At 35.1% G+C, this 27,081-nt stretch overlaps 4 protein-coding genes across 10 annotated transcripts; 1 reads left to right on the forward strand and 3 right to left on the reverse strand.

Moving 5' to 3' along the window:
- Nucleotides 1-431: 431 nt before the first annotated feature.
- Nucleotides 432-6,661, reverse strand: LOC123322958 (beta-1,3-galactosyltransferase 5-like). 4 transcript variants are annotated; one of them, XM_044911065.1, is made up of 2 exons: nt 6,525-6,661; nt 432-1,697 (listed from the first exon to the last, which is right to left on the reverse strand). In XM_044911065.1, the coding sequence occupies exon 2, from the start codon at nt 1,592-1,594 to the stop codon at nt 575-577; it is 1,020 nt and encodes a 339-aa protein (XP_044767000.1). In that variant the 5' UTR covers nt 1,595-1,697; nt 6,525-6,661; the 3' UTR covers nt 432-574. The 4 variants fall into 4 exon arrangements, with proteins under 4 accessions (XP_044767000.1, XP_044767002.1, XP_044767001.1 ...); XM_044911067.1 differs by having other exon boundaries at nt 432-1,686; nt 6,519-6,631; XM_044911066.1 differs by lacking the exon at nt 6,525-6,661 and adding an exon at nt 4,630-4,819.
- LOC123322957 (beta-1,3-galactosyltransferase 5-like) lies at nt 5,334-22,187 on the reverse strand. Of its 4 annotated transcripts, none has more exons than XM_044911059.1 (2): nt 21,977-22,187; nt 5,334-8,766 (listed from the first exon to the last, which is right to left on the reverse strand). In XM_044911059.1, exon 2 carries the CDS (start codon nt 8,732-8,734, stop codon nt 7,703-7,705), a length of 1,032 nt encoding a protein of 343 aa, XP_044766994.1. In that variant the 5' UTR covers nt 8,735-8,766; nt 21,977-22,187; the 3' UTR covers nt 5,334-7,702. The 4 variants fall into 4 exon arrangements, with proteins under 4 accessions (XP_044766994.1, XP_044766997.1, XP_044766996.1 ...); XM_044911062.1 differs by lacking the exon at nt 21,977-22,187 and adding an exon at nt 21,775-21,962; XM_044911061.1 differs by lacking the exon at nt 21,977-22,187 and adding an exon at nt 17,114-17,370.
- Nucleotides 22,188-23,989: 1,802 nt separating this feature from the next.
- On the forward strand, nt 23,990-24,885 carry LOC123322959 (MIP18 family protein galla-2). The gene is made up of 2 exons (XM_044911068.1): nt 23,990-24,268; nt 24,331-24,885. Exons 1-2 carry the CDS (start codon nt 24,106-24,108, stop codon nt 24,681-24,683), a joined length of 516 nt encoding a protein of 171 aa, XP_044767003.1. The 5' UTR covers nt 23,990-24,105; the 3' UTR covers nt 24,684-24,885.
- A 4-nt stretch (nt 24,886-24,889) lies between these two features.
- Nucleotides 24,890-27,038, reverse strand: LOC123322956 (mitochondrial inner membrane protein OXA1L). Its single transcript, XM_044911058.1, has 7 exons — nt 26,839-27,038; nt 26,702-26,788; nt 26,058-26,649; nt 25,771-26,000; nt 25,548-25,712; nt 25,173-25,446; nt 24,890-25,108 (listed from the first exon to the last, which is right to left on the reverse strand). The coding sequence occupies exons 1-7, from the start codon at nt 26,902-26,904 to the stop codon at nt 24,942-24,944; spliced, it is 1,581 nt and encodes a 526-aa protein (XP_044766993.1). The 5' UTR covers nt 26,905-27,038; the 3' UTR covers nt 24,890-24,941.
- Nucleotides 27,039-27,081: the final 43 nt, after the last annotated feature.

Consider the following 27,081-nt stretch of genomic DNA (forward strand, 5'->3'; position numbering starts at 1 on the left):
TAGAGTTTGTTTCAATCCCAAAGAATTTATCTACAATTTGGCGTAAAAACAATTGAAATCGGTGAAAAATTACAAAAGTTCTTGAACAACGAACTTCAGCAAATTTTAGGTGGCCGAGTTCTTTTGCCGGTGAGTGTATATGTGTCAATTTTAGGATTTGAAATGGATTGAAATTATTTTGAAGTACTTGAAAACCAAACAGTTGATTACACCTAACGGGGCTTTCCAAAGTGAACTAAAAAGGAAAATTCAAAATTTCTTTTTAACGACAAATTTGAAATCTGATATTTCCTGTTATATTTGTTGGATTGAATTGAAAATCTCCTCAATCTGAGTAGAAAATCTGAATTGAAAATCATGAACTTCTGGGAAGAACATAAGCAGAGATTTAGAGTTCCAAAAACGGCTTGTTTTCTTCTCCCTCTAAGATGTAAAATTGAAAAAAAATTATTTAATGAAAAAAAATAAATAAATTACACGATTCTGACTCAATGAAAAATTGATTTATAGAGAAAAATAAACGATTTCTAAAAAATCACATTCTTGAAAAACACCCAATTCGAAACTGATCACATCAAGAATTGATCTGCCTATCACTCAATACAGCACAAGCCCAAAGTTTCCTCACTAAATCACTTTCTATGTTCGGTCTACCCAGCAAGATTTTCCCATTGGTAGCATCGCATCTTCCATCAGCAATCTCATCCATTTTTCCCTTAGATATGACGATGTTTCTTAAATTGAAGTGTGGAATGTTGGATTTTTCCGCCAAAATCCCAGTTATGAAGACGTCATCCACCCAGAAATATTGGGATTGCTGTGCTTGAGTGTAGAGATCGAACACCACGTCAGGTGAGTAAAGCACCACCCAACCAGAGCAGTATGTTGGGAATCTCTTGTAAGGAAATTCTTTGAAGGAGAACCTGTACCGTGACCTGTGTGATCTTGCCACACTAGCACCATGCCAAACGTTGCACATCAGTAGTTTTTCCGCACCGTATGGTGAAATGGTCGACTTTATATGCTCCACGAAGAACGGCGTATTAACAAACACGTCGTCGTCAGTTTTCAAGACGTATACAGCTGAACTGCAATGGTACAACGCGTATTTCAAACCCATCACGTGTTTGTAAGTCAGATTCCTGTATGTATCCAGGAAAGATCCTATAACCAGATCAGAAAAAGAGTTAGATTCTTGCCGTATCCTCTCAATCATCTCAGAATCAACGCTGGACCCAAGAAGAAACACCACTTTGGCTTCATTACTCCCCCTTCCCCAAGTCTCTCTGATGGCCCTCCTCTTTTCGAAGTTACCGACAGCCGAGTGGACCAAGATCAGCAAAAAAGGCTGGTGCTTTCCACAGACGAGGGACAGAGTTTTGAATCTGAAATCTATGTCGAGGAGGTGGTGATAATCCTTCTCCTGGTATCCCAATTTTTTTGTCGAATGTGAGGGTTCGGTGAACCTCTTGAATTCCACCACCAGGGAATGGGGTACGTTGGATATGTCATCCGGTTCCTCGAATATTCGGTAGAGCAGGAAGAATAGGATAGCTATAGGTATCAGCGGTATGAGAAATAATCTGGTCTTCATTGGGTTTGGTACTGCGGGATTTCTTCATTAGTTTCGGGACTTGGTGGTTGGATCTTACTCGCTTATTATTCTACCGTTTTGTTTTGTATCAGTTCAGATTGACCTGGAAGAAAACGATCGTAATGACATTTGTCAAGATAATTTCAATCAATGATTATAGAGTAGAAAGATAGGAAACGCCTTCATATCTCTAGTACTAAAAACCGACTACATTTTGGCCAGTGAAAACACATTTGACAATGAGATGGCGCTAAAAACGTATTGTCAATACAGTTTTCTGTTTTATAATTGAGGTGCGCGAAATTCGAATTCTATTCCTTGTATTGAATTTCAATATTGATGACCTTGTTGAGACCAGAAAACAAACATCCTGAGCGACAAAACAAAAGGATGGTTTTGTTTTGTGACCAGGACGTTAGTTTTCATCTGAACATTGTTTGGAATCGATTGATATGAATGAAATACGCTGTTGGATGTGATAAATTCTTATTTGCAATCTATAAGAAATTTACAAAAATTTTAAATTATGGACAACGAATAGAGCTTTGACAAGGACACAAGAGTATTTGGTTATCTGCTATAGGTACGACAAAGGTGTTTTTTCTGTGAAAACGTTTTGAATTAATAAACTAAGTTGAATTTGTACAATTTATATCGAAAATTGATATGAACCAATATTCAGTTTACCGTCATAGGATACACATTTCCGTTACTGACATATTATTTACAAAATTTTCAGAACCACAATTGAAAAAACCTTACAGAGGTATACAAGACCCGTATTCAAGCCCGTTAGTATAATTTCTTCATGCTTTTTATGATTTCTTCATGGTATGGTCTCTTTATGAAACAATATACAAATTGATTATTGAATAACCAAAACACTCACTGCAGGTTTCATAAAACTTTGACTTTCCAAACAACAATTTGACAGTCACCCGATTACCAAATCGAAATCCATAAAACTTTTGCATTTTTGAATATATTGAAGGCAATTGAGAATCTTTGAATGGACGTATAAAAGTCATAATTTCCCCTAAATGGGCCCTTCATGCAAGGGATGCTTCCTGCTTACAACAATTTACGTGGCTGAACAGTTCTCAATTGAATTGAAGTAAAATATTCATTGCACATGGTGAAGTCAGTAGTGTTTGGAGGCCTTTACGCCCTGAAAATTTGATCCACTTCGTAGCACTGAAAATAAGAATCAATGAATGACCGAGTCACATGTTACCAGTTTTGATACTTACATTCCCATTTTCCTTAGTAAAATTCATTTTATTTGATCCACAGTTCTTTACCATACAATAATTTTTGAACGATATTTTGAAGTTTTACCAAGAAATTAGACAAGAAGTTCAATAATCAGCAACTAGAACAAGTTTGATAAACAAAAGGCCGTACGAGAATCAAAACATTTAAAACCACTTTAATCAGAATGGCCATCTGAAATTTCATATGTTTCTGTAAATGTCCCTAGAATTGATATTTTAACCAGTCTTAGGGCCTTAAAAATACATTTGAAATACAGATGTCGCTCACGTCACTTAAAGTCTCTTCGTTTCCTATCTTTCTACTATATAATTTTTGCTTGCGAATGTGTACGAAAGGTTCGAAATATCAACCAATGACTTCAAATCCTTTTATACTTAATTGTATACTATAATACTTTCAAACAATTTTTCCATTTCGTATTTCACATGGTACCCAAAAACATGTGATAACTTTCATCTCCAAATAGGTTTATAACATATTTTTTCTGATATTAATTTTCTTTGAAAATAGTTTCTCAAACATATTTGATCGTCCAGCTTGGAGGTGAAAGTTATTTTTTGACAGGAAATCAAAATCTAACTGACTCTAATTATTTCTCAAAATCCAATTGAATTTTCATCGTGAATCAATGAAATACTTACAATAGGTAAAAATAATCGATAAAAACATTCCGTTCACTTTCTTCACACGAAAACAATTCGATTCATGTTTTATCTTTAAATGTTGTCATTAAACTATCACGATCAGACGCTCCATTTGTGCCATATGTGCCAATGAATCGTACTAGATATACTTAGCAACATAAATATAATAACGCCCATTATAGTCTATATCATCAGTCGTTTGGTCGTTTTCTTCTTCGTAGAATAATACGTATTTGTTTGACGAATTTTATGATAAACCTCTATACTGCACTCCGTCCTTTCATATTGCTGAAATAATTTTCGTATTCCCAACAGAGGGAGATTTTGGAATTTGCAGAAATTGTTTAGTTTAGTTCAGACCTTATGGCATGAGAGGAGTTTTAAATTTGCAGATAAACATTCCTGATAGTAGAGCCTACACAGACTTTCATATACCATGGTTTATGGTACCTCTCAGGCTGAGTCTTTGACTCGTACAAATATCTTAACAGTAGATTCTTGAGGTCAAAAGAAACACTTTTTTCCTTTACCATTTTGCCGAATCAACTTGGTTCAAAAGATACAGGCTGTTGAGGAAGCATGAAAAAAAATTTAGTTCTATCTCACAAACGGTTTTATCGAATGAAATGAATTTCGGAATGTAGTTTTTCATTTATTTGATGAATCTTTTTCAGATATCACCCACGTCTTCCAGTTTTCTCATTATGGCCATTACGTACCATAAAAATACCAAAAATTCGAAGATCCCAACTCTTGAAACTAAGTTGGACGCTATCTAATGAATATTTGAACTTTTTATGAAATAAAAGTATTCTTCATCTCGTAAAAGGAGCCGTTTTCGAGTAATTTGATGTTCAAAAGTAAAAAGTATCGGCATGAAATTCGATAAATTAGATACTTTGACAGAATGCTACTTTTTTCAGAAGTTGTAGTGTCGTAGAATTAGCTCGTTATTCTGAAGGTAATTTTGTTGTTCCAGGGATGGCACAGCTCATTTTATGTAAACTTAAAATACATATATCTTTTTATTAAGGACGCATCGAAAAAAGTGGTAGAAAAAAAAGTGTTTCTTTTGACCACCATAATCTATTGCTGAAAATTTGTACGAAGACTCACCCTGTATGCTATCAGTGAAGTAGAGATCACTGTATGTATCATATTATAAATAGATTTCTAAGAAGTGTTTCATTTTAGCTGCCCTTCAAGCTTTATCGTATACAGCTATCTACTGGACCCTCTAAAGCAAAGGATATAATAATTATCAACTGGAATTTTATCACTGCTTTCAATTTCTATTAATGAGGACCTTCACCGCGATTGCTGAATTTACATATTTCGATCAGTAATGCTTCGAAAGCGAGATTGTATCTTCATTAGTCGAAAGAACAAAATTATACTTCAACACAAAGTTCAAACCATATTCTACTGTGCACATATTTATGACAAAAATTCAAGCATGTTTTCAATACTTAACAATCAAGATAAAAGTAGCTCTACTAGTACCTCCAATTTACACAAGGCGGAATTTGAAAAACTCAAAATAGATAAAAATAAACGTGGATATTTATGTTTTATCGTGTTCGATAACAATATATAGGATAGGAGAAACAAGGAAGCTTCTTTGAGACCAGATTATTCGTCTCAATAGTATTTTCAAACTATTATAAAATGTGGAAGTTTCGGATTGTCCGAAGTTCAGTGGAAAATCAAAATCAAATCAATTTTTTATTGCAAAAAATTCGCTCTGTTTCGTCAATATGACACACTCTTTAAATCACGCTTTTGAATTATTGTGAAATCATTCCGAAATCAAACAACAATTTCCATATACGCATTTTAAATGATGTTTATTTTTCAACATATCTACATCATAACTCAAATAATCATTTTCGTCATATATGTATATTCGAAACATGGGAATACTATATGGCAACTATGATCTTAACCATCCATAACCTACACGACTCGACTATTTCAGTAGTAAAATATGCATTGACCTCTTAAAACGATAAAAATATAAGTACAGATCCATAAAAACTGCAAACTGAAAAGACTCAAAAATCAGACAGACGGCAAAAAAATCGCCTTATAAATCGAGAGTTTCACCTTGCAGACAAATCTATAAAATAAAAAGAACATCCATTCAAAATACTAATCCTACTTTTAGGTACTTCAACATGGACCCTCACAAATTAATCAAAAAACAAATCACAAACTGAATTCAGCTAGTTCAAAACTTATTCATTTCTGAATAAGGCACTTTCAATATCTAAATATAAATATGGAAATGTCTGAAATTCTGAAAATTGTTTTTCTACCTAACTACTAAAATAATCTCATATAATAGGCCTTCTGTAGTTTTAGAAGTTGAGATTTAACGTAGGCTCCTACAATGTGAATATAATATCAAAAGCAACGAGAAAAAAATTAACATTGCACAAAAATCACAATCAACTGTTTCCAGAAAAGATGCAATTATGTATCAAATATAACAGCCTTCAACTTAGCATACTGTTTACTTTTATAACTTATACCTAAAATATTTGAGAATATTGTGCTTCAATTATAATAAAGGTATACTAATAATAGGAGTGTAAAAAATTTTATGATACAAAAAACCGAATAATAATAATATATACATCCTGTTGAGGAATGATCTAATTACTAAATTTTTCTTTACTAAATTAATTTGTACATACTTTCAAATTGGCGATTCAAATTTGTAATATTAATTTCAACTCATGATTCATATAAAAATAATTGTAAAGTAAAAATCAACTTGGCATAAGAGAACAGTCTTGGATAATATAATAATCAGGAAAATAATTCAATTTCTGTTCTTGAATGGTTCGTGAAATGTATCGTGGATCTTTCTAGATATTAAATTCGTGTAAAAATGTGCTCGGTATTAAATTTTCTCATGTTTGGCACTGATTTACTTAATTTTAGATATTTTCGAACTGAGAATTTTCAACATTTAAAAGTTACATTAGAAGATTGTAAACACTCACCTATTCAACAACAAAAATACAGTCGGCATGATTAGATAGCCAGGCTACAAAGTTATTAAACGCTGACTGAGTTCTCAACTTCAGTCGTTCAGTTGATGAAGTATTAATTAGAGATAAGTGAACTTTTTTTATATAGAAGTTGATACAGTCGATTTGTTGTTCATTAAGTTTGATCAGAGGAAAATATTATCGAGGATATTTTTATGGCCTTTTCTCTACGTAACACTTTCATTCATTGATGTTTTTCATTAATTTATTCATTACTTTCGTAGAATTTTTAGGGTAAACATAAATTTCATTCGTAACTCTGAAACAGATTTGGTCGAAAATTCTACTCCTAATAAATAGATTCGTAGAATGATGAAACATAACACAAAGACAATAAGAGAAGAAATAATTTTAACCTTATAAAAATGAATATTGTGTGACCATTCATAATTTTGTGCAGGCGAATTTGGACACATTTGAACATGAAAGATATATTGTGATGATCTCTCATTATTAGTTCAGTTATCCCTCTGTATAACTGGTGTATTTAACTTTGTAAAATGTACTTCTCATATTAAGTTATTCCGTTATAGATATACCGATTTGGCTTAACCTATAAATATTCACTTAGTAATGTATTTTCCAATCGAATTCAAATATTGAGAGTATTTGTTTGAAAATTAGTACCAGAATAATAAGAAATGACTTCATTGAAGTGTCCTTACTAAATATCGTATTTCAGTCTCGTGGATAAACTAATATTGCGATATTTCCTACATTGAATCTCAATAAATTTGCTTTAAGTTTGTAATGTCCTAGGATTCCACGATTAGGGAATGTATTTTTGAATTTCACAATACCATTTCATCCACTACATTTGTTAATACTAATTGTTGAACATTATAAAAACTATTCCTTAATATAGACAGACTATGGACATTTAGCTTGGCGCATTTATGAACCACCGCATCGTTGTATATGGACTGTAGTTGTCCTTATACAACGAGTTATTTGTCTTTCCTTGATCTCTCTCTTTATACAAAAATATTCAATATATCATAATGGGATGTAGAGAATATATGTTGTGGACACTGTGAGGTTTTTTCAACAGTTAAATTGATTTTGTAAGGGTGTTTCTTCCAGGAATGTGTCTACAACATATGTTCCATACTCGGTACATCTAGCTAAACTTATTGAATAATATTTTTAGACACAGAATGTGAATCTACGTAATTCCAAAGGGATCGTATCTGTTTTTCACTGAGATTCGGTTGTCCAATCAGGAAAGGCCTTGTTATGTTACCTCCGTCGACAACGTCATTCAACTCATCCTGCGATATCATGTAAGGCTTGGAGTCCTCGTGGACCAGATTGAGCTTCTTGACCAGCGTCCCTGTTAAATGGATGTCGTCGATCCAAAAATACTTGGATTTCTGAGCCTCTTTGTAAAGGTTGAAGACTACATTCTGCGAGTACAACAAGAACCATCCCGGGCAGTATGTTGGGTAATTCTTGGCGGGGTATTCACTGAAAGAAACTCGCCATTTTGATCTGTAGCTCCTGAGCACCCTAGAGTTGGCCCTGCTGTTGCAAAACAATAAATTTCCAGCGCCGAAAGGAGAAAGTTCTTGCGTTAAGAAGTTCATCATGGTCGGCATGTTGACGAACACGTCATCGTCAGTTTTCATGATGTATCTAGCTTCGGGACAGTGGTAAATGACGTACTTGAATAGCATGACGTGTTTGTAGGTCAAGTTCCTGTAGGTGTCCTTGAAAGATCCCTGGGTGAAATCGGAATAGTTCTGGTTCTCCTCGATCAGTTTCCTCTTCAGCGTGGAGTTTTCCACGTCGCCTACAACGAACAGAAGTTTGACCTTATCCCTGTATCTACCCCAGGTTTCCCTGATGGTTCTCCTCTTGGCGAAATTCTTCGGCGAGGTGTGTACCATCACCAGGACTAAGGGTGATGTTTCGTTACAGACCAAGTTGTTCATTTGAAAGGTGAAATTCAGGTCTATCAGTTGGTTGTAGTCGATCTCTGTCAGGGAGTCTATGGGGTAGACGTAGTTGCTGGTGTTGGTGTAGAGGGTGTAGGCAGATTTGGTGTATCTTGGTATTTCTACGGGGATGTTGGGCGAGTAAAAGACCTGCCATACTGCTATGACCATGAAGAGTGCGAGGAGGGAGACAGCAAAGTTGGACCAATTACGTTTTGCCGTCATTTTGTTGCATTAGCCTGGTTGATTCTGTCATCCTGTAAAGAAATAAGACGTAAATAACAACGAATAATAATGTTAAATGGTTTTGGATATTTGCATCAGTTTAGGGGTTATAGATGCCCCTAAAACGTTGTATTCCTTCCTCCCTCGAACAATTGTTGCACATTGAAAGTGTGAAATCAGTTCTGCATAGGGAGACATTAATTCTACCTTAGTTTAATGAGGCAGAGTTCAAAACAAAATAAACTGGAAAATGAGAAAGTGAAGACCTACATTTAGTCACAATTACCTACAGGGAGAGAGCTGAGTGTTTTTCACGAAAATATAGGTTTTCTTATATCCCATATCCTTTCTATTGACTACCCAATTCTTCATTAATTTCATATTTTGGGTGTATTGGGTCTCATATCGTTTTCGATGAGGCTAATAACACTAACATTTTTCATTGATTAGGAATTTTTCAGTTGTATAACAAAGGGAGAAAGAAACCTTGAAGATCTGAAGTGTATCTGGATATCAGTAAAAAGGCTAAACCTAACTGACTTGAAGGACATTGCCGCCTAAGCAAGCACGTAAAATGTCTGGCAGTAACTGAGGGGAGGAGGGAGAATTAAGGATTACCTGATTACTGAATGCCTCGTAACCTTTCTATTTTCCATCCATCGTTTCAATCACTTAAGATAGAAAAATCATCTGGTCTCGTTTCTATGATATATCTGTCGATAGGTTTCAAAAATGGCTCTCTCTAACATCAGTCTCAACCTCAAGGTAGCAGTGTAGACGTAAACAATCTATTTCAATGTAGGAAACAACTATCAGAAATTACTGAGAAATTCCAGCTACTACCCGTTGCGCTTATTCTAGTGGAACTAGTTATAAAAATTCGTTCCGCATTGTCATCCTCGTCATATATTTTATTCAACATGCACGATTGATTGTATGCAAACACATTTTCGTACGATTGACTCTCACGCTAATTGACGACGATTTAGAACGAAAACGGGCTCAAGAACCTCACTGAATTCATTCGGGGTCAACGACAAAACTAGTTTCATTCCTGAATTCCGAATTGGAATAGCGTTCTTGTCTTTCTGATCCCCCAATAAATGGATCTGGGAATTATTGACAGAGAAATCTTGCAAGAGACAAGTTTTTTAATTGAATGGGCTTGACAATTTTAACAATTTTCAAGGGATTCAAATACTCGGTTAAAGTTCAGTGGCTTGAAAGACATTGTGACCCAGTAAAAAGTGTCTTAAGACGGTCCATCACCGAAATAGGTGTAGCTCTATGAGATTTCGAAAATCATCAAACTCCTGTGTACCAAATTCAGTGATTTTCGTATGACCGGATTCTGAGATAAGAAGAAAAGACTATTCTTAGGGGCCTAATTTTGTCCCGGGAATGTGACCAAATTCTGTTGCATTCATTTAAAGACAACCTGTATAGCTGAACGCCTTGAACTCATCGCGCTCTATCTCAAAAACGGTTCAACGTGTAAAGAATTGCTTCAGACGAAACTTGTAGAGAATCTCATGATATACAACTTTGATTTGATTTATTTCAGAAAAACTGGTTTTTATAATTTTTATCAACGTTTTTTCAATGCTTCGTCTCGTGAAAAGGGCCAGATTATATATTTTACATGTGAAGATGACTTTTTTTTTTGTTCACGAGTTTGATCTACTCCATTTTCCTATCGTAACGCTCAGATTTTCAGATGTTCGGAATGTGGACTTTTCGACATGTAATTATATAATTAACTAATAATCTGACACTTTCAAGTATCTTCGATGATATTTTTGTTTTTTGAAATTTTAATGCGCTGTCTTACACAGATCCCTTGTAGTCTTGACTCAACTATTTTAACAGTAGATTCTTGAGGTCAAAAGAAACACTTTTCATACCATTTTTTCCAATTCAGCCCTGATAAAAGATAAAGCCATTTTAAGTTTTCATAATGACTTAATGAGCTGTGCCACCAAAGAAAAAACAAAATTACCTTCAAAATAACGAGCTAAATCTGTGACACTACACATCTGTGGATCTTTTAAAAAGAGTTGCATTCAGCCAAAGTAACGCATTATACGAGAAAATATGAAGAATACTTTCATTTTACAACACGTTCAAATATTCATTAGATAGCTTTCAACTTAGTTTCAAGAGTTGGTTTCTTTAGATTTTTGGTATTTTTATTGTACGAATGGTCATAATGAGAAAACTGGAAGACGTGGGTGATATCTTGTGTGTGAAAAAGATTCATAAAAAAAATGAAAAACTATATATTCCAAAATTCATTTGATTCGATGAAACCGTTTGTGAGATAAAACTAAAAAAAAAACATATTTTTATGCTTTTTCCATACTGTATCTTTCAAACCAAACTGATTCGGAAAGATTGGTAAGGAAAAAAAAGTGTTTCTTTCGACCTCAAGAATCTAGTGTTAAAATAGTTGTACGAATCAAAGACTCACCCTTTACAGGGTGGTCCAGATCGTAACCAAGAAATTTTAACCACGTATTCTACATCAAAAATAAGCCCTAGTTTGTCATACAAACATATGTCGAGAAATGTTTCCTCTCCGAGATACGGGGTGTTAAAATTATAGAAAAAAAAATGTTTTTTATTAATAACTTTCACACTGCTTGAAATGTTTTTATGAAATTTGAGACATAGGTTTTGCGCGTCAAGGAGCACTTTTTGCATAATATCATTTCTTTTCTATTCTACCAGTGGCGTCCGTACTGCAGCGACACTGAATATTTTTAGTTAAAAAAATGATACGTCACTGGTTTTTCCGACAATAAAAATTACTATTCGAATCCCTATTTAATTTGGAGCAAATTCGGTCTCTTGACTTTTTGCTGTACGAGGCACCGTTTCCGGTTAAAAAAATAAAACACATTCTCATGCATGAAGAAATCGCCAAAATTTGATAAATCAATAAAAAGCTTACTACGGTTTCGAAAATATTCAGTCTCGCTGCAGTACGGACGCCACTGGTAGAATAGAAAAGAAATGATGTTATGCAAAAAGTGCTCCTTAACGCACAAAATCTATGTCTCAAATCTCATAAAAATATTTCAAGCAGTGTGAAAGTTATTAATACAAAACATTTTTTCTTCTATAATTTTAACACCCCGTATCTCGGAGAGGAAACATTTCTCGACATATGTTTGTATGACAAACAATGGCTTATTTTTGATGTAGAATACGTGGTTAAAATTTCACCCTGTGTACAGGGCTAATATTTAATATGGGTCCAAAGTACCCCCCTTATGTTGATCTGAAACTCTCGTGTATATTCCAAATTTCTCTCCTGGGCTGCCCAACCCCATCCCAAATTGCATAAGACCATTTCAAATAGGACACGACTTCTTCAATATTATTTCTCGACTCTAAAAAATTTGAATAAATGAATTTATCGAGAAGTAGGCATCGATAGGAGTTCTCTATATTCATATTCATCAGATCTTATACCGCAAACTGAACTTTATCGAGTAAGTAATTCAATAAGTGAGTGATACCATCGAATTGATGTTCTCAACTTTCCTCAGGTACGGAATAAAATATCCATCTAATTTCAATAAAACCGCGATCAAACCCGACACCGCTTCCTATTCCTTCAACCTCCAGGAATAACATCGGCCGCTTCTAGGCAAATTGCGGTCTGAATCGAAAGTTTGCTGAACCGCAACCTGCTGCAATGGGTAGACCACCCTATTGGTCATATTCCCTTCCCCCCAGGGAATCGGTCCATTCCAATAGACGCCTTCGTAAATAGGTCAAGTGTTTGGGTCCTGAAAACACTGATGCTGAGGATAAACCCCACCAGATAACCTGATTTGACAGAGGATGGCGATCATCTAGAGGCAGACTCTTAACGTGATGAAAACATGTTGTTTCCTTCGATGCTGCTATTAATTCATCGATTTCTAGTTCTTGGAATTGTTAAACGCCAAAAAATCACGTATCTTGAGGCTCGAAATTGAAAAAATTTCTTTTCTGTCTTACCAAATTTCACATAAATATTTGGAGGTCAAAGACATACACTTTAGAAGTGATTGATGTTCGAAAACATGCTCATTTCATAGGGCAGCATTAGATTATCAATTTATTATTGTAATTTTGATATTAATGTAAGATGAGATTAGCTGTCTCGATAATTGCTGACATGAGTATGCCTGTAAGAGGTGCTGGATTAAAATTCAGATTTTATGGAGGCCTGTTTAACCTGAAGCGCCTCAGAACAATCATGGAACTTCAATATGAAGACGACTGCTCACTTATCACTTATCGCAGCTCAGAGGATCTACAGATAATGTTGGACGCTATATATACGGAGCTTTAGGCCTTAGACTCAATATTAACAAAACCAAAATCCTGGTAAGTCCGCCAGATAGCCTTCAAAGAGATATCAGCCTGGAGGATGAAAATCTGGAACAGGTCGAGCAGTTCGAATACTTGTGAAGATTCACGGGCATTCAGGAAGCTAAAGGACATAGTGTTTCAAAATCACGAACTCAATCTGAAGACCAAGACAGCTGTTTACAAAGCAGTGGTACTCCCAACGCTTCTTTACGGAAGCGAAAGCTGGACGCCCTACAAGCGACATATTAAACAGCTTGAACAAACGCAACAACGTCATCTAAGACAAATAATGCACATCAGATGGTTCCACAAAGTTTCAAATGCAGAAGTCTTGCAGATCGCGAGTTGTATAACAATAGAGACTCAAGTAACGAGGGCCTGACTCAGATGGAGCGGCTACATTCTGAGGATGTAAGGCACAAGACTCCCTAAAATAGCTCGGTATGGCGAATTCACAGAGGGAGCTCGGAAACCAGGGGGTCAGTATGAGCGGTTTAAAGATACACTGCATCAATCCATAAAATCTGTTAATGCCAATTTTAACTGGGAACAACTAGCGTTAGACAGATCACAGTGGAGGTCTTCGGTCCACAGTTATAATGGAGACTCGAGAAGAATACAGTGGCCAGATCTGGTTGTTGACTATCCATGCCTGCAGTGTGGAAGGACCTGTAAGTCACGGTTGGGTCTCTTCAGTCACTGGAGGGCACACAGTCGCAAGTAGCCCTAAGAAATTATAGGTTTGATCGCACCGATATTTTTTTTTGAGTCTTTTCGTAGATTTATTCTCGGTAGCGGGATACAGCAATAAATGAAGATAATTTCTGAGTTACTAGCTCAAAAAAGGGTATGTTTTTAGTAACCCTACATCTATTCTAGAGAGTTCTTAGCGAATTCCTCGATTATACATGAGAAGTTGCATGATTCATAATAAAAATCGAGAATTTCCTACAAAACAGTAAACAACGAAGATTTTGATTTTGTGCGTTACTTTTTACTCGCACTCTGTATTTTCTCAAGGTTCGAAAAATACTTTCATCGCGTCTGTTCGAAGAGTGAAGCTTCTGTGTGAAATTCTCAACATTCCTCATGTTCTTCTTGCTGCGTTACGTTTTTAATGAAGGTTCTTTGTGCGATTCATGTGCGAGTGAAAATAGGCTAACCATTCCAAAAGTTGGCGACAATCTCGCCCTATTTTCCCCAACCTTGACTGAGGAATTTAAGTGCACCTATTCCGAAGATTCGTTGCGTTGCCAAGAGGAAGTTCGTCGCCAACTCGATGTTTGCTCTTCGAATTATAAGAACAACAATGTTAACAACCATCGATTGAAAAATTGATGGGAAATCGATAAAAATAGCGCAGTTTATTAGAAGGCTGGCGAGTACGCTGGACAAGCTCTCATCGTGAATTTTCCCGGATAGAATCAGGCCGTAGGATGTGGGAAAGCTTTTTCCATCTGCATTAGATACGAGGTTTTACCGTCATTTTCATATTTTCCGATTGACGCACGTGTGATGTGGAGGGGGAATCATGAAATATTTAACGGATATTCCAGGCACGAAAATCGAAGAATTTCCAATTATAACGAGGATCAGATGGACGTGAAAAAAATCATATCTTTCTGTCTTTTATCGGTTCGGTTCATTTAGGTGGGATGAAATTATATAATAGTATAGTTAATGACACTACTAGCACGAAAAGGAACATTCGAAACTTTAACGCAAGTCGATCATGTTTAAAAGTTTGATTATAACGCGCGTTCGAAAAAAATCGTCATTACATGCTCACAAAATGAAAATATGTATATAAACAATGTTGACATAAACCTATGTATCGTAATTTTGTGGATGAATCGAGGTATTACGTTTTTAGTACGTTCAATTATACTCCATTCACATTTATTTTAGCAGTCGATTGGCCATGAAATAATTTTCTCAAGTTTTTGTAACTAGAACGGAGAAGGGTTGGTACTCATGAAATGTCGTTAATGTCATAGCGCCGTTGCCACAACTAATATCAATTTTCATTACGAAAATGCCGAAAGTGATTGAAAAAATAGACAGGGTTTCAGGAAGTGCTATTTAGAATTCAGGTCCGCTCAAACAGTAAGTTATACCCTGATATTCTAAAATCCACAATACGTCAGACGGTAGCGAACATATTCAATGTAAGAGAATTTATATAATGTTTCATCTGAATCTAAACGACTTATATTTCAGCTGAATATTTCCACAATCAGAAAGATTGTGAATGAGGAGGATGACAAAGAATTTCCTTATATTGAGAGCCCCAAAAGGTGGTGGCATTTGATAATTTTATGTTTGAGTGAATTAATGCGAAAAGTTTACTACAGGATTTTCGATTAATATCATCATAGAATAAGTTCCCGAAAATTGATTTTTCTATTTTTCATTTGAGTTGTCCTATACATTGTAAATGTCTTAAGGTACCAATAAATACCTAATTATTATTATTATTATATCAATGTATTAAGATGAACAGCCACAAATACGCGCCAGTTGTCTTGTTAATTGTTTATTCATGTGAAATTTTTGTTCAAAGGTGAAGTTCATCAAGACTTGAAACTTTACCTTTAATTCCTTTCACTTATATTGATGCAAGATGATTTTTGTTGAAGAATTTAAAATTCTTGTAATTATCTGTTAATTCATTCGGGAGATACCCATTCCAAACCACTGCATCATTTGCGTTTCATCTTCGGGTTAATATTTTTGAAATCTACAACTGATGTAACGTATTCAAACTTTAGCCAAAGAAGATAACGAACATTAACTCTCCTCAAGCTAGTGCATATTATGATATTATACTGATCTCTTGTATTTTCCATGCAAATAACTGGATTTGGTATGCCTCAGTCAGTTTGTATAAACTTCAGTTATGTTCGTCCCATATTTTCCGAAGAGATACGACATTGTGATAAAATACGTAATAACAGAAACTTTTACGTAGAACGGGCAACATAGCGTTGATTTAAAACCAAAAAATGTTTTGACAAGCTTCATAACCGCACATTTTCGTACTATACAGAGTAAAATCTGTCAAATTTCCATGGCCAACCGAGTGCTAAAATAAAAGTGAATAGAGTATAGTAATAACATCGATACAGCCGTTTGGTCTTGACGAATTTTTAACCGACCTCATTTTTGGAATTTTTCGACGGTTCATTTTCGACACGCGTATCGCCCAGAAAAATCATCGTAGATATCAATGTGATACATATTCAAAAAGAGTAACTCTTCTAGTGATTAATCTCGAGATTTCATCGATCTCAGTGTAACAGTTAGATCATGACGAGTTTTTAACTGACCTCATCTTTCACAGAATTTTTCGAAGGTCCATTTCCGATTTCCGTCACGCGTAGCTCCAAGAAAAACTATCGTAGAGGTTGATATGATCCATATTCAAAAAGAGCAAGTCTTCTATACTTATATAGTAATAAATCTTGAAATCGAACTCTGCTGGGGTTTGTCATTTAACACTTCTACTGCAAGCACTAATATTGTCGACGGCATCAATCACATATGGCATATTGTAGTCGTAAATTGTCTGAAGGAATAAGATATTAGGTTTTGCTTTTCACTCTGTTGGGTGGTAATTTCATCCCAACATCATTCTTTGAAGTAGCTTTTAGGTTTCTGCAGCTGTGTGCTGTGGCTTCATCTTGTTGAAAAAAAAAACTATTGGACTATTCATCAAAATTCAAGTCAGCTATAAATTTTTTTGAATGCGCGTTAAAATATTAGACGGCAGTAAATGAACATTCATCATATTATGCTAAGTGACGTTTGAATAGGAACAACCAATTATAGTTGAAATATGTTGAGATAGGTAATCGATTAGTTTCTGTGACATATCGGTTAATTTGTTTTCGTCTGAAAAAGGCTCGTCATTGTCGGGATATGGGCACATTTATTAGTACTCGTCAAGCAGTCAAAACATTGTCAATCTCCAGTAATTATTTTGAAAAAAAAAATCACTATTTTTCTCACCCGTTTCCGTTGCAGCGACGTTCATTTGCTTTGAACAAAGCGTGAAAAACTCTGATAAGATTAATTGACTGCCTTCAACATCCATATAAAATGTTAAATTATCACAATTGCGATATATGATTCCATATTTCAAGGCTTCGCGAAACTTACGATATGACCTCAATCGTTATTGCAAGTAAATAATCAATGAACATGGATTTTCGATGAATTCACTACGGTACATTACTGATGATTACAACAATGGATGAAAGACTATTATCGACACTATAAAATTCAGCGTGATGTCCTATATTTATTTGTTCATCAAATAGAATAACAAAGTTTTATTGTCGGGATAATATTCTTGAAAAATGCAATTTACGTAAAGCATTCTAGTCCTCTATTATTACTATCCTGAGCAGGGATGGCATAGGACAATTTGGAGACAGGTGGTCTCTTCATGTATAATGAATATTGAGATGGTAAGACCAATAAAATTCAGTCTGAATGCCATTTTCATGAAGAAAAGTTGTTGATTAGTTATAATTTTCCGAAAACCTATCATGAGATCGTTCAGTCAAGCTTAGAAATAATTATTTAGCACGATATTTCAAGTTCAAGATCTGCGTCACATCTACTACTCAGTTGTTGGGTGTTTTACATAGAAAAAAATGCATAAACCTATAGGAAACAACGACAATTATAACCTTTATCTTGATGCACGATAATGAATATGATAGTTGCGCACTTGGTAATTATATTTCCTCACACGCTAAGCATCGGAGGTAATAGCAGGATCTGTGGATAGCTATCACGAAAATAGATCAAAACATTGAAATATCGTGCCTCGGCCATTCATAACACAATGGTCTGCATCACGTAGAGCAGGGAGTGTTCATTTTTGTGCATTATTTCCATTAATGATCTTCTGGAGTGCAGAAATACAGCGTTTCCAAAACGGGCGATAACATAGTTGAAATTACGAGGATATATTGAGAAATTCTGAGCCTACTATAGAACCAAACAAAATTTCTAAGTCAAAATATTTTATTACTCAACATATTCTCCTCTTAATTGGATATTTATTACAGAAAACCTGCAACGTCTCTAGACCTTTAAAAAAAAATGTTCCTTCTTGCTCTGCAAATCAGACCTCCAGAGCTTTTATTACCTTCTCGTAGAAAATTTACGACCTTTTAAACTTTTTTTCAGTTGAGAAGAGAGATGATAGCCGGATGGAGCCAAATCTGGAGAATAAGGGGGGTATTCTAGTAATTCAAACCCTAAATCACGATTTTTTTGCATGGCAACGTGATATTTGTGTGCAGAGGCGTTGTCCTGCAAAAACAAAACACCTTTGGATAGCTTTCCGCGTCTTTTCTCTTTAATTTATTCCAGTAGAGTGGTCAGTTATGTCGAATAGTAATCTCCGGTTATTTTTCTACCCTTATTCAAAAAATCAATCATGATTACTCCATAGCTTTCCCAAAAAAATGAAGCAGAAACTCTTCCAGCAGATTTTTGGACACGAAATTTCTTAGGTCTTGGATAACCAGAGTGTCGCCATTCCATCGATTGTTGCTTTGTTTCTGAATCGTAGAAATGTACCCAAGTCTCATCCATAGTAACAATTCGGTAAGAAGTCTACATCGTTTTCAAATCGAGCATAGATCGAACGCGATGCTTCTACCCTTGCACTGCGGATCCATTTCGCAGCAATTTTTCTCATGTCCAAATTGACGTGAACTATATGATGAACGCGTTCGTATGAAATATTCAGTGATTCAGATATCCGTTTTAGCCCAATTCGACGGTCTGATAAAATCATGTCATGAACTGCATCGATATTTTCTTGGACTGACACAGAAACTGGCCTTCCCGATCGGTCATCATCTTCAATGGAAAATTCACCTCTTTTGAAGCTTGCAGTCCAATTTTTCACTGTCGCATACGAAGGACATTGATCACCAAGGGTATTAAGCATATCTTCGTAAATCTGCTTGCCTCTTAACCCTTTTGAATACAGGTGGCTCGATACTCCAATTTTTCGATTTTCACAATTTCCGTGGACATATTCTTTCTTTTGATTTATTGCGTAACTCTGGTTTACTTTTTTGACCTCAAACTTCACACTGACACTTCTAATGAGTTATTGTTCTTTGCTATGGTAACGCAATATTTTTTATGGATGGAACTGGTCTAGGCTAACTAGATATCAATATATCCTCGTAGATTTCAAACTCTGTTGAGAGAGCTTATTCTTCCAGGTGATTCTGTTTATAACTTTGCACTTGCACCAAAAATAATCCATCAGAAAAATAAACAACGATGTGTTTCATTTGTGGAGTGGTTTTGGTCCACTCAACGTCTCAACAAGAGATCGTAGAAAGAAAAATTTTCATTCGAACTGAAGCTGCCACTGTTGGCTGTCACTGAACCTGACGTACCAATTTCGGAATACATTGTATAAGAATTATCGATCGAGATTTCCTTTCAAACTACTGAATTGCCGTTTTCTTTGTGTCGGAAAATATTACCCCCCGGAAATTGCTGAAAGGCTTTTCAATGGCTCTTTTGTTGCGGTTTTGTAGGCTATTCCCTGGACATACATTGTCACAGAGGAACTAAATTTGTATTGATCGCTGGGGGAGAAACCACACAGTCACAATTTTCCGGAAAACTCACCACATCGAACTAGGTACTACTTTCTTGAATTTTCTAAAAGCAATTTTCACTACTTTTAGTCGTGAAAATCGATTTTTCAGTAATCGTAACCTTCCTTCACTGCTTTTCCTTTCAAAACCGATCCAGTCGTGCCAAAGATCAATAAAACAAATTAAAGAGCGCAATACCAAGATTTCTTTAACTAGGGATTCACGATAGGTGCATAGTCACTCTAGATATAATAATTTATTAATCGATCAAATATTGTTCGTTCGTATTTCATCAATAAAAAAATATGACGATGTTATTGATGAATTCAATGACACGTAACAGACGGTAACGTTACATTTCAATGGACGATAAAATTGGAGCTCATTAAATATTCCTTTCAAGCAGAGCAATTCGATATAATTTGATATACCTTTGCTACTAACACATTTTTTCTATTTTATTAATTATGAAACAACATCAGTAAATTGGTTGGATAAATTGTTCACTTGACCAATTATATTCAATTACGTATGATTAAAGATATAGTAGGTAACATAAAAAAATCTGTATATGGTATATACTTAGAATTTATTTGATGTAACAAGCGTTCGTTCTGATGAAGTACGAAGTAGGCTATGGAAATTCATTTTGTACTAGTATGCACGACATAGAATGGATTATCAAGGTTTTCTCAGTTCTTCCGACATATAATATCGAGGAATTTTATTGTTCTTACTTGGCTATACGCGTTCTTTTATGAAGACGTAGCTCTTTTGGAAAGTGGAAATTCAAAACGTCATATGTAACTTAAAAATTATTCCTGGTAAACACAAACAAAATGTTTATATGTTTTATATTACTCAAACATCGGAATATTATTATTCTTGCCTCGTGAATCTTTTTATTTATTACACTTCTTTAGTCTATACAAAATCCATGTGAATAAACTGTTTAGTTTTGTTATTCGATGAAAGATTGCGATGTGCCTTATTAGCAGAATTAAAACAGTTCTATAAAACTCGAAACGGTTTATCTAGATTAGAGGAATGATTAAAACTGTGTTGGAATAGACTCTACTAACCCAAAAATTATTTTTGACTTTATAGAGTGTTCCGAAAGTGTACCACCATACTTTTAAAATGGGAATGCCCAATTTTTATTTCACTTTCTTGATCTATACAAAAAATTCTAATTACGAACTACACCAAAATTTATCTGTGCGTCTTCTTGACGAAAAATTTTCTTTTTCCGAAAAATTTCATGGTTTTGATCTAGGATGATTTGCACTAGAGATTTTACCGTGTATGCTGTTCGAGGTAAATGTATGATTTTTCTCATTAAATTTACCCTAGAGTTTTCAAGACTTCTGCAGTTTTTCAGATCGCTCTACAGAGGTGGTCCGACAGACATTGCGTTTTTTCCAAAATGACTTTTGAAAAATGTCAATGGGCCAATTTTTTTTCAAATGGCCTGCTCTGAACTTTTTTCTATTGGACACTCTAGTGGGTAGTCTTATGAATTTTTCCTTAAACTACGAATTGCGTAGGTACATCAATAACTATTCTATTATTATTATAATTTCAGATTATGGTTTTAAACCAAATTGATCTGATAGTTTTGGAAAAAACAGATTTTTTCTGTGACCAAGCAGCCTTGAGGGAATTCAATACTTGAATGGGCGACCACCCTACTTATGAATTTGATACAAACGCGCATAAGCTCCCTGACTTCCTGTCAGTCTTTACCCCTTTTCTTATTCTGAAATCGAAAATTGAATTTATAATCAAGATGGCTTTAATTATTTTCTAGTTCCAATCAATTAAATCCAAAATTTTTTGTGAAAAACCACTTCTTGTTGAATTAATTAGTTGTGAATGACAATTTTAAATCTTTCATCAACATCTGGAAATTTCTGGGGGTGTTATAAAAGGGCAACAATTGCATTAAAGAATTGGGGAGCTCCTTCGGCTCTGTCGTCAAGCAAACAAGAAATTCACACCCTAATGATCACTGAAGGGTATTCACACCTCTATAATCCTTCAAATATCCTCACATCCATCAGAAGCATCCACCAAGAACTAGAAAGCACTTAACAACGGAACAATTCACTGGAAAGCCACCGGAATCAACTTAACAGGTAACAGAACAACCTAACCTCTTCGTGTTATGTTGTTTACACCCATTGGATGTGGTACAGAAACCAGCGAGAATATCAAAACGAACACCTACCTAAACTCAAATGTCTGTTTCATCAGCATCTTCATTTATACCGGGCATAGTTTCGTGGAATCCATCCAGAACTGGGTGACTGGGGTTTGGTGCTGGAGCCGGCGTTACCGAGTTTTGCAAGTTTCGCGATTAAACGACAGAATCAGGCAACAAACGCACTGCGACCAGTGGCGGCTGTTTGTCGGCAACCGTCTAGAACGGTGGGAGAGTGACTCACTCACTTCTCCACAATGGACTACGTAGATCAGTTAGGAAACGGACAGAGACGGGCTGGCGCCTTCGGTCGAGAATCCGACTCGAAGGACCAGAAATATTGTTGGATATTTTGGACATTTGTGAACAAGAATGCAATCCCTTAGGATGAGTCATTCAGTATGGTGGCCAAAATTGATGAGTAGTTTAGATTTATAGTGTTGCATTTGAAATTTCCCAGGAATAATCTTGAATCTTACTTGAGGTTTGGGTATGGGGAAGTTCAGATAAACCGAAGTTGAAATTTTGGGAAGAATCCAAAAATATGGGGTACCTTTATCGAAATAATAAAGTTTGGCACAACTTCCGGTATTACCGGCAGTACCATCGAGACGAGAATGTTTTCGTGGAATAGATCCCGATCATGCATTATAATAATGACAAATTTTAAGTGTATTATCATTCGGCTCTCTAGATAGATACTAGTGGACACCCTGTTTAATTTCCGACTCCGAACTCTCAATGATAGCTCATAAATCCAGCAACACAATGAAAAGCCATAAAAACATTGTATATTATCCTAAATACACTTAACCGCAAGTTTATTGTCCATAGTTGATCATTTGGTTTCTGTTGATAAAAGCATTCGTTGGCTTCAGTGAATAGGATGACTAGGTTTACCCATAAACATATTAAAATCAGGGTAATATGTTTATGGGTTTACGTGTCTTGCTGATGCATCATTTCGAAGTAGGTGGTGAGAATGGGTGGAAAACAGTTCCAATACGGCCCTGTCTGGATGCTGCGCTTTGCTGAATTATTGATCTGCGTGAAAGCAGGGTCTGATCTTGAAATAGGAGGTTGGGTCAGGGATTTTCCCGAAGAAAAATCATTCCGATCTACTTGAGGCTTTTACATTTACGTCAGCACATCATTTCATGCCCTTATAGCTTTGACAGGTTGTCACTTAATTCACGATACTTGTCCCATCAAAATTGCTGGTGATTTGAAGGGTTATTACATTCGATATGGAAATCGGTCAGTGAGGGGTGAGAAAACTATGGTTTGGGAAATGATTACCAATACTGTGTACATGCAGATCTTTCTCTTGAAGTCCCAGACAGCTAAAACTGATATAGACTGGACACTCTTTCATTTATTAAGTTGTTTTATATCATAATGAATGAAAATCATTTATATCATACTTGAATAAAAATTTCAGAAGTGTGATATACACTTCAATCTCAAATATCTTCTTTTTTTACGACCCAATGAAGAGTATGTGAAATATCCGCGACTTCCAGAATAATTCTCGAGAAATTATGGAACTAATAATGATTCGAATCGAAAAATGGACATAGTGGGTATGTTTACTTTGGCGTTTACCTTCAAGTTGTCTTCAAATAAAAGCCAACATTCAATTAAAAAAGTTATAAGTAGGTATGATAAAAAAGTACGGATTTCATGAAAAAGCTTGTATAATCAGTTAGCGAAAAAAGAAAATTGTGTCTCGAACAAACTGTTAGTTCCTCAAACATTCCAAACTAACTTCGCAATAATATTGCACGAAACACCTTCACATTTCAAATAACTTATGTTATTGATTTTGTAATTAAAAACTCATTATCTGATATAATTTATTCATAAGCTGCAAACGTAACGTCTTCAATAAATTATTCAATAGGGATCTTTAACCAGGAGCATGATTACTTTTATACTTTTCCAATAATTTATGCAGTTCCCAGAATCAAAAAGTTATGATTCAAATTCGTTGTGATGATGGCCGATACGCCAAAAGAAGAAGAATTGAAAAATCAATGTCATAATGACATAAGTCTAACCTAAAAATTAAATTTATTTAATCGTTTAATGAAATTAGCAAGGCTCAATATTTTCATTTAGTTGATAAATAGTCGAGTTTATTTACAACCAAAAATATGAGTAGTGGAGGCTGTGGAAGTGAACACTGCTGTCAACAAAACCCTAATCCTGTCTTGAAAAATAAGAGCACCTGTAAGAGTGAAGAAAACAATACACCAGATGAAACGATCGCCGAAGATACGCAAGAAATTGAAGTCTTCAACAATAAAAACGTTTTCGGTAAATTAATTGATCGCTACAATTCGTACGTACGTAGTATCTAGTTAAAATCTCTTTTACAGACCTCATTCGACATATAATAGATCCAGAACATCCTGTCACACTGGAAGATCTGAATGTAGTCCAAGAAGAGTTAATAGATGTTAGCGACGAAAAAAATTATGTCAAGATAAATTTCACTCCAACAATCCCTTATTGCAGTATGGCAACACTAATAGGATTATCAATAAGGGTACAACTCTTACGATGTTTACCTCCCAGATTCAAAGTAACTGTAGAGGTAACTCCCGGTACTCACAATGCTGAAAAAGCCATCAATAAACAACTAGCTGATAAGGAAAGGGTAGCTGCAGCCTTAGAAAATACCCACCTTATCAGCGTAATTAACGATTGCATACCAAGAAAGAAAGGCTAAATTTTTCCAAACAAAGAAGCTGTGAACACCTGATTGAGTAAAATATTTTCTTATCATTTAATTCTCTTTGGTTGAAAACACAAACTCATCAAAATTTCAAGTACTTAACTTCAGACTTTCAATCCATTAAACCTGTTGAGATTGTTTATTATGAGAATTTGTTGAAGCTACAATATGATTAAACGAATGTGTTAAGTAAAAATAGATTTATTTTTTGGGAACCTTTATTCATAACATATTTACAAAATTAGAATACATTTATCTTTCCTTGGCACTTATTGCCGCTGAATTACTAGGACTTGTTTGTTTGGTGGGGTCGTATTTGTATGTTTTAACAATTGGTCCTTTTCCTGCTCTTCTGAACTGGATTTCGTCAAGTCTTCTCCTTTCCTCTAATTGCCTGGCTATTTTCATGTTAGTCCAAGCTGGAATCCCGATATCAACAATGAATAAGAATTCTGTTACTATTTTCGATGGATAAAAACTTACAGTCTGTTAATCCTTCCTTGAATCCTTTTGGTTTTATTGGCAATGCTGTTGGATCGAATTTGATCTGTTTTTCAATTTTAAAATACTCCCGAACTTTAGGTAACCTCAGAAAACCAACTTGAGCTAGGGATACAAAGTTGGAGGAAGCCCAATAAACCAATATAGCCCCAGGGAAATTTATCGTAAACGGTAATATAACAATTGGAAGGGCTCTCAAAACATACTTCATTATCTGCGCATTTTGGCTAGATAATTTTGCAGTATCGGCCCCTATCTGAAAACAAATATGAAATTTTCAAATCTGATATTTAATCTACTGAAAACTGAGTTAGTACCATGACAAATAACTTAAATGAAAAAAATGAATTTACGCACCTCTACAGTGGCCCATAACGTTGCACTAGTTATAATTGGCAACAGGAAGTATTGATCGGGAAGGGTCAAATCTGTGAACCATAAAATTCCTCCTGTTTTCAAGCTCTCAACAGGTAAGTTGGCCATTTGTCTTAACGACATAAAGAAAGATACAAATACTGGCATCTGGAAAAATATTTCCATAAATAAACCAAAAAATCCTAAATTTATACAGAATCCTCACCTGTGCAAGTGGAACTACCAAATTCTTCAAGGGATTCAGCTCCTTATCCTTCATAAATATCATCATCTCTTGAGAATATTTAGCTGCTTCAAGCTGATTGCCACTTTGCCGTGCTTCTGTTAGTTTCAACTGAATAGCTTGTAGTCCAGGCAAATTATTATTCATTTTAGCTGCATTTCTTTGAGATATAATAACTAACGGAAACATAGCCAACCTGATGATCACAGTACCTAAAAAAATAAAACTGTATCTTTTGTCCAAATTAATTTAAATCGCAAGCGAGATACCTAAAGCAATAGCCCCCCACCATGGTACTCCTATTGTTACATTGAAAAATTCAAAACACTCTTGGATCAGTCCAACAGGAGTCCATCCCCCCAATCCCATAGAGGCAAATGTGGGTTGTCCTAAAGCATTCAACTGCTGAACAACTTCATCTACAGGCAAATAATCAGGTATGGCAGGAGGCTCAGGAATTGGATCAATTGATATATTTTGAGAAGAGATATTTTCTGTGTTGGCTTGAGACGATATAACAGTAGCTTCTACAATCTCTTCTGTGGTAACTTGTGGTGCATTTGCAGCAATAGTGGTATCTACAACAGTTGACTCAGGTGCATTTACAATATTTTCATTTATAACATTAACAGTAGGATCTAATATTCTTGATGCAGTTTGGTCAGCAACATCTGAAATAATTGTACTGCTTCCTTGTGGGCTTTGGTCTACAACGTGTGAGTTAATCGTTACTTTTTCTGAGTTTACATCTGCGTTAACCACTAAACCAGCAGCACCCAGAGTACCAATATTTGTGTTTGAAAATAATTGTTGTACTTTTCTTAAATATACTGATTTCGTTAAGGAACCATCATTTATGATCTACAACAAACTCATTACTTTACGAAACCAGGAATATCATATGTATCAGTACCCTTGGTGAATACTTTTGACTGTCTATTTCATCGGTCCTAAGTATAGAAGTAGTAGAGAACTTCAGTTTATATAACTGAATGGTTTTCTGAAAAGTTATGCATTAATCGTGATGAACCTCAGAATATCACAACTTACTCTATTATTTTGTATCGATCTTGTATAATCTCTGAACTGAGATGTGAAGCAAGTCCTCGAAAACATTTTCTCGGTATTGAGTCAGTTCTTTTCAAAGAGAACGGTTTGTTTATTTGGATTTTTAGACTTTTTATATTTATATCATTTTCGGAAAGATTGAATTTTCTTATTTTTGAGGTTATAATCATAGATGATAGTAACACCGATTTTTTTATCAAGTAGGACCATAGATTAACTCAAAAT

Source organism: Coccinella septempunctata, chromosome 1 (genome assembly GCF_907165205.1).
Source record: "Coccinella septempunctata chromosome 1, icCocSept1.1, whole genome shotgun sequence".
Taxonomy (NCBI): Eukaryota; Metazoa; Arthropoda; class Insecta; order Coleoptera; family Coccinellidae; genus Coccinella; species Coccinella septempunctata.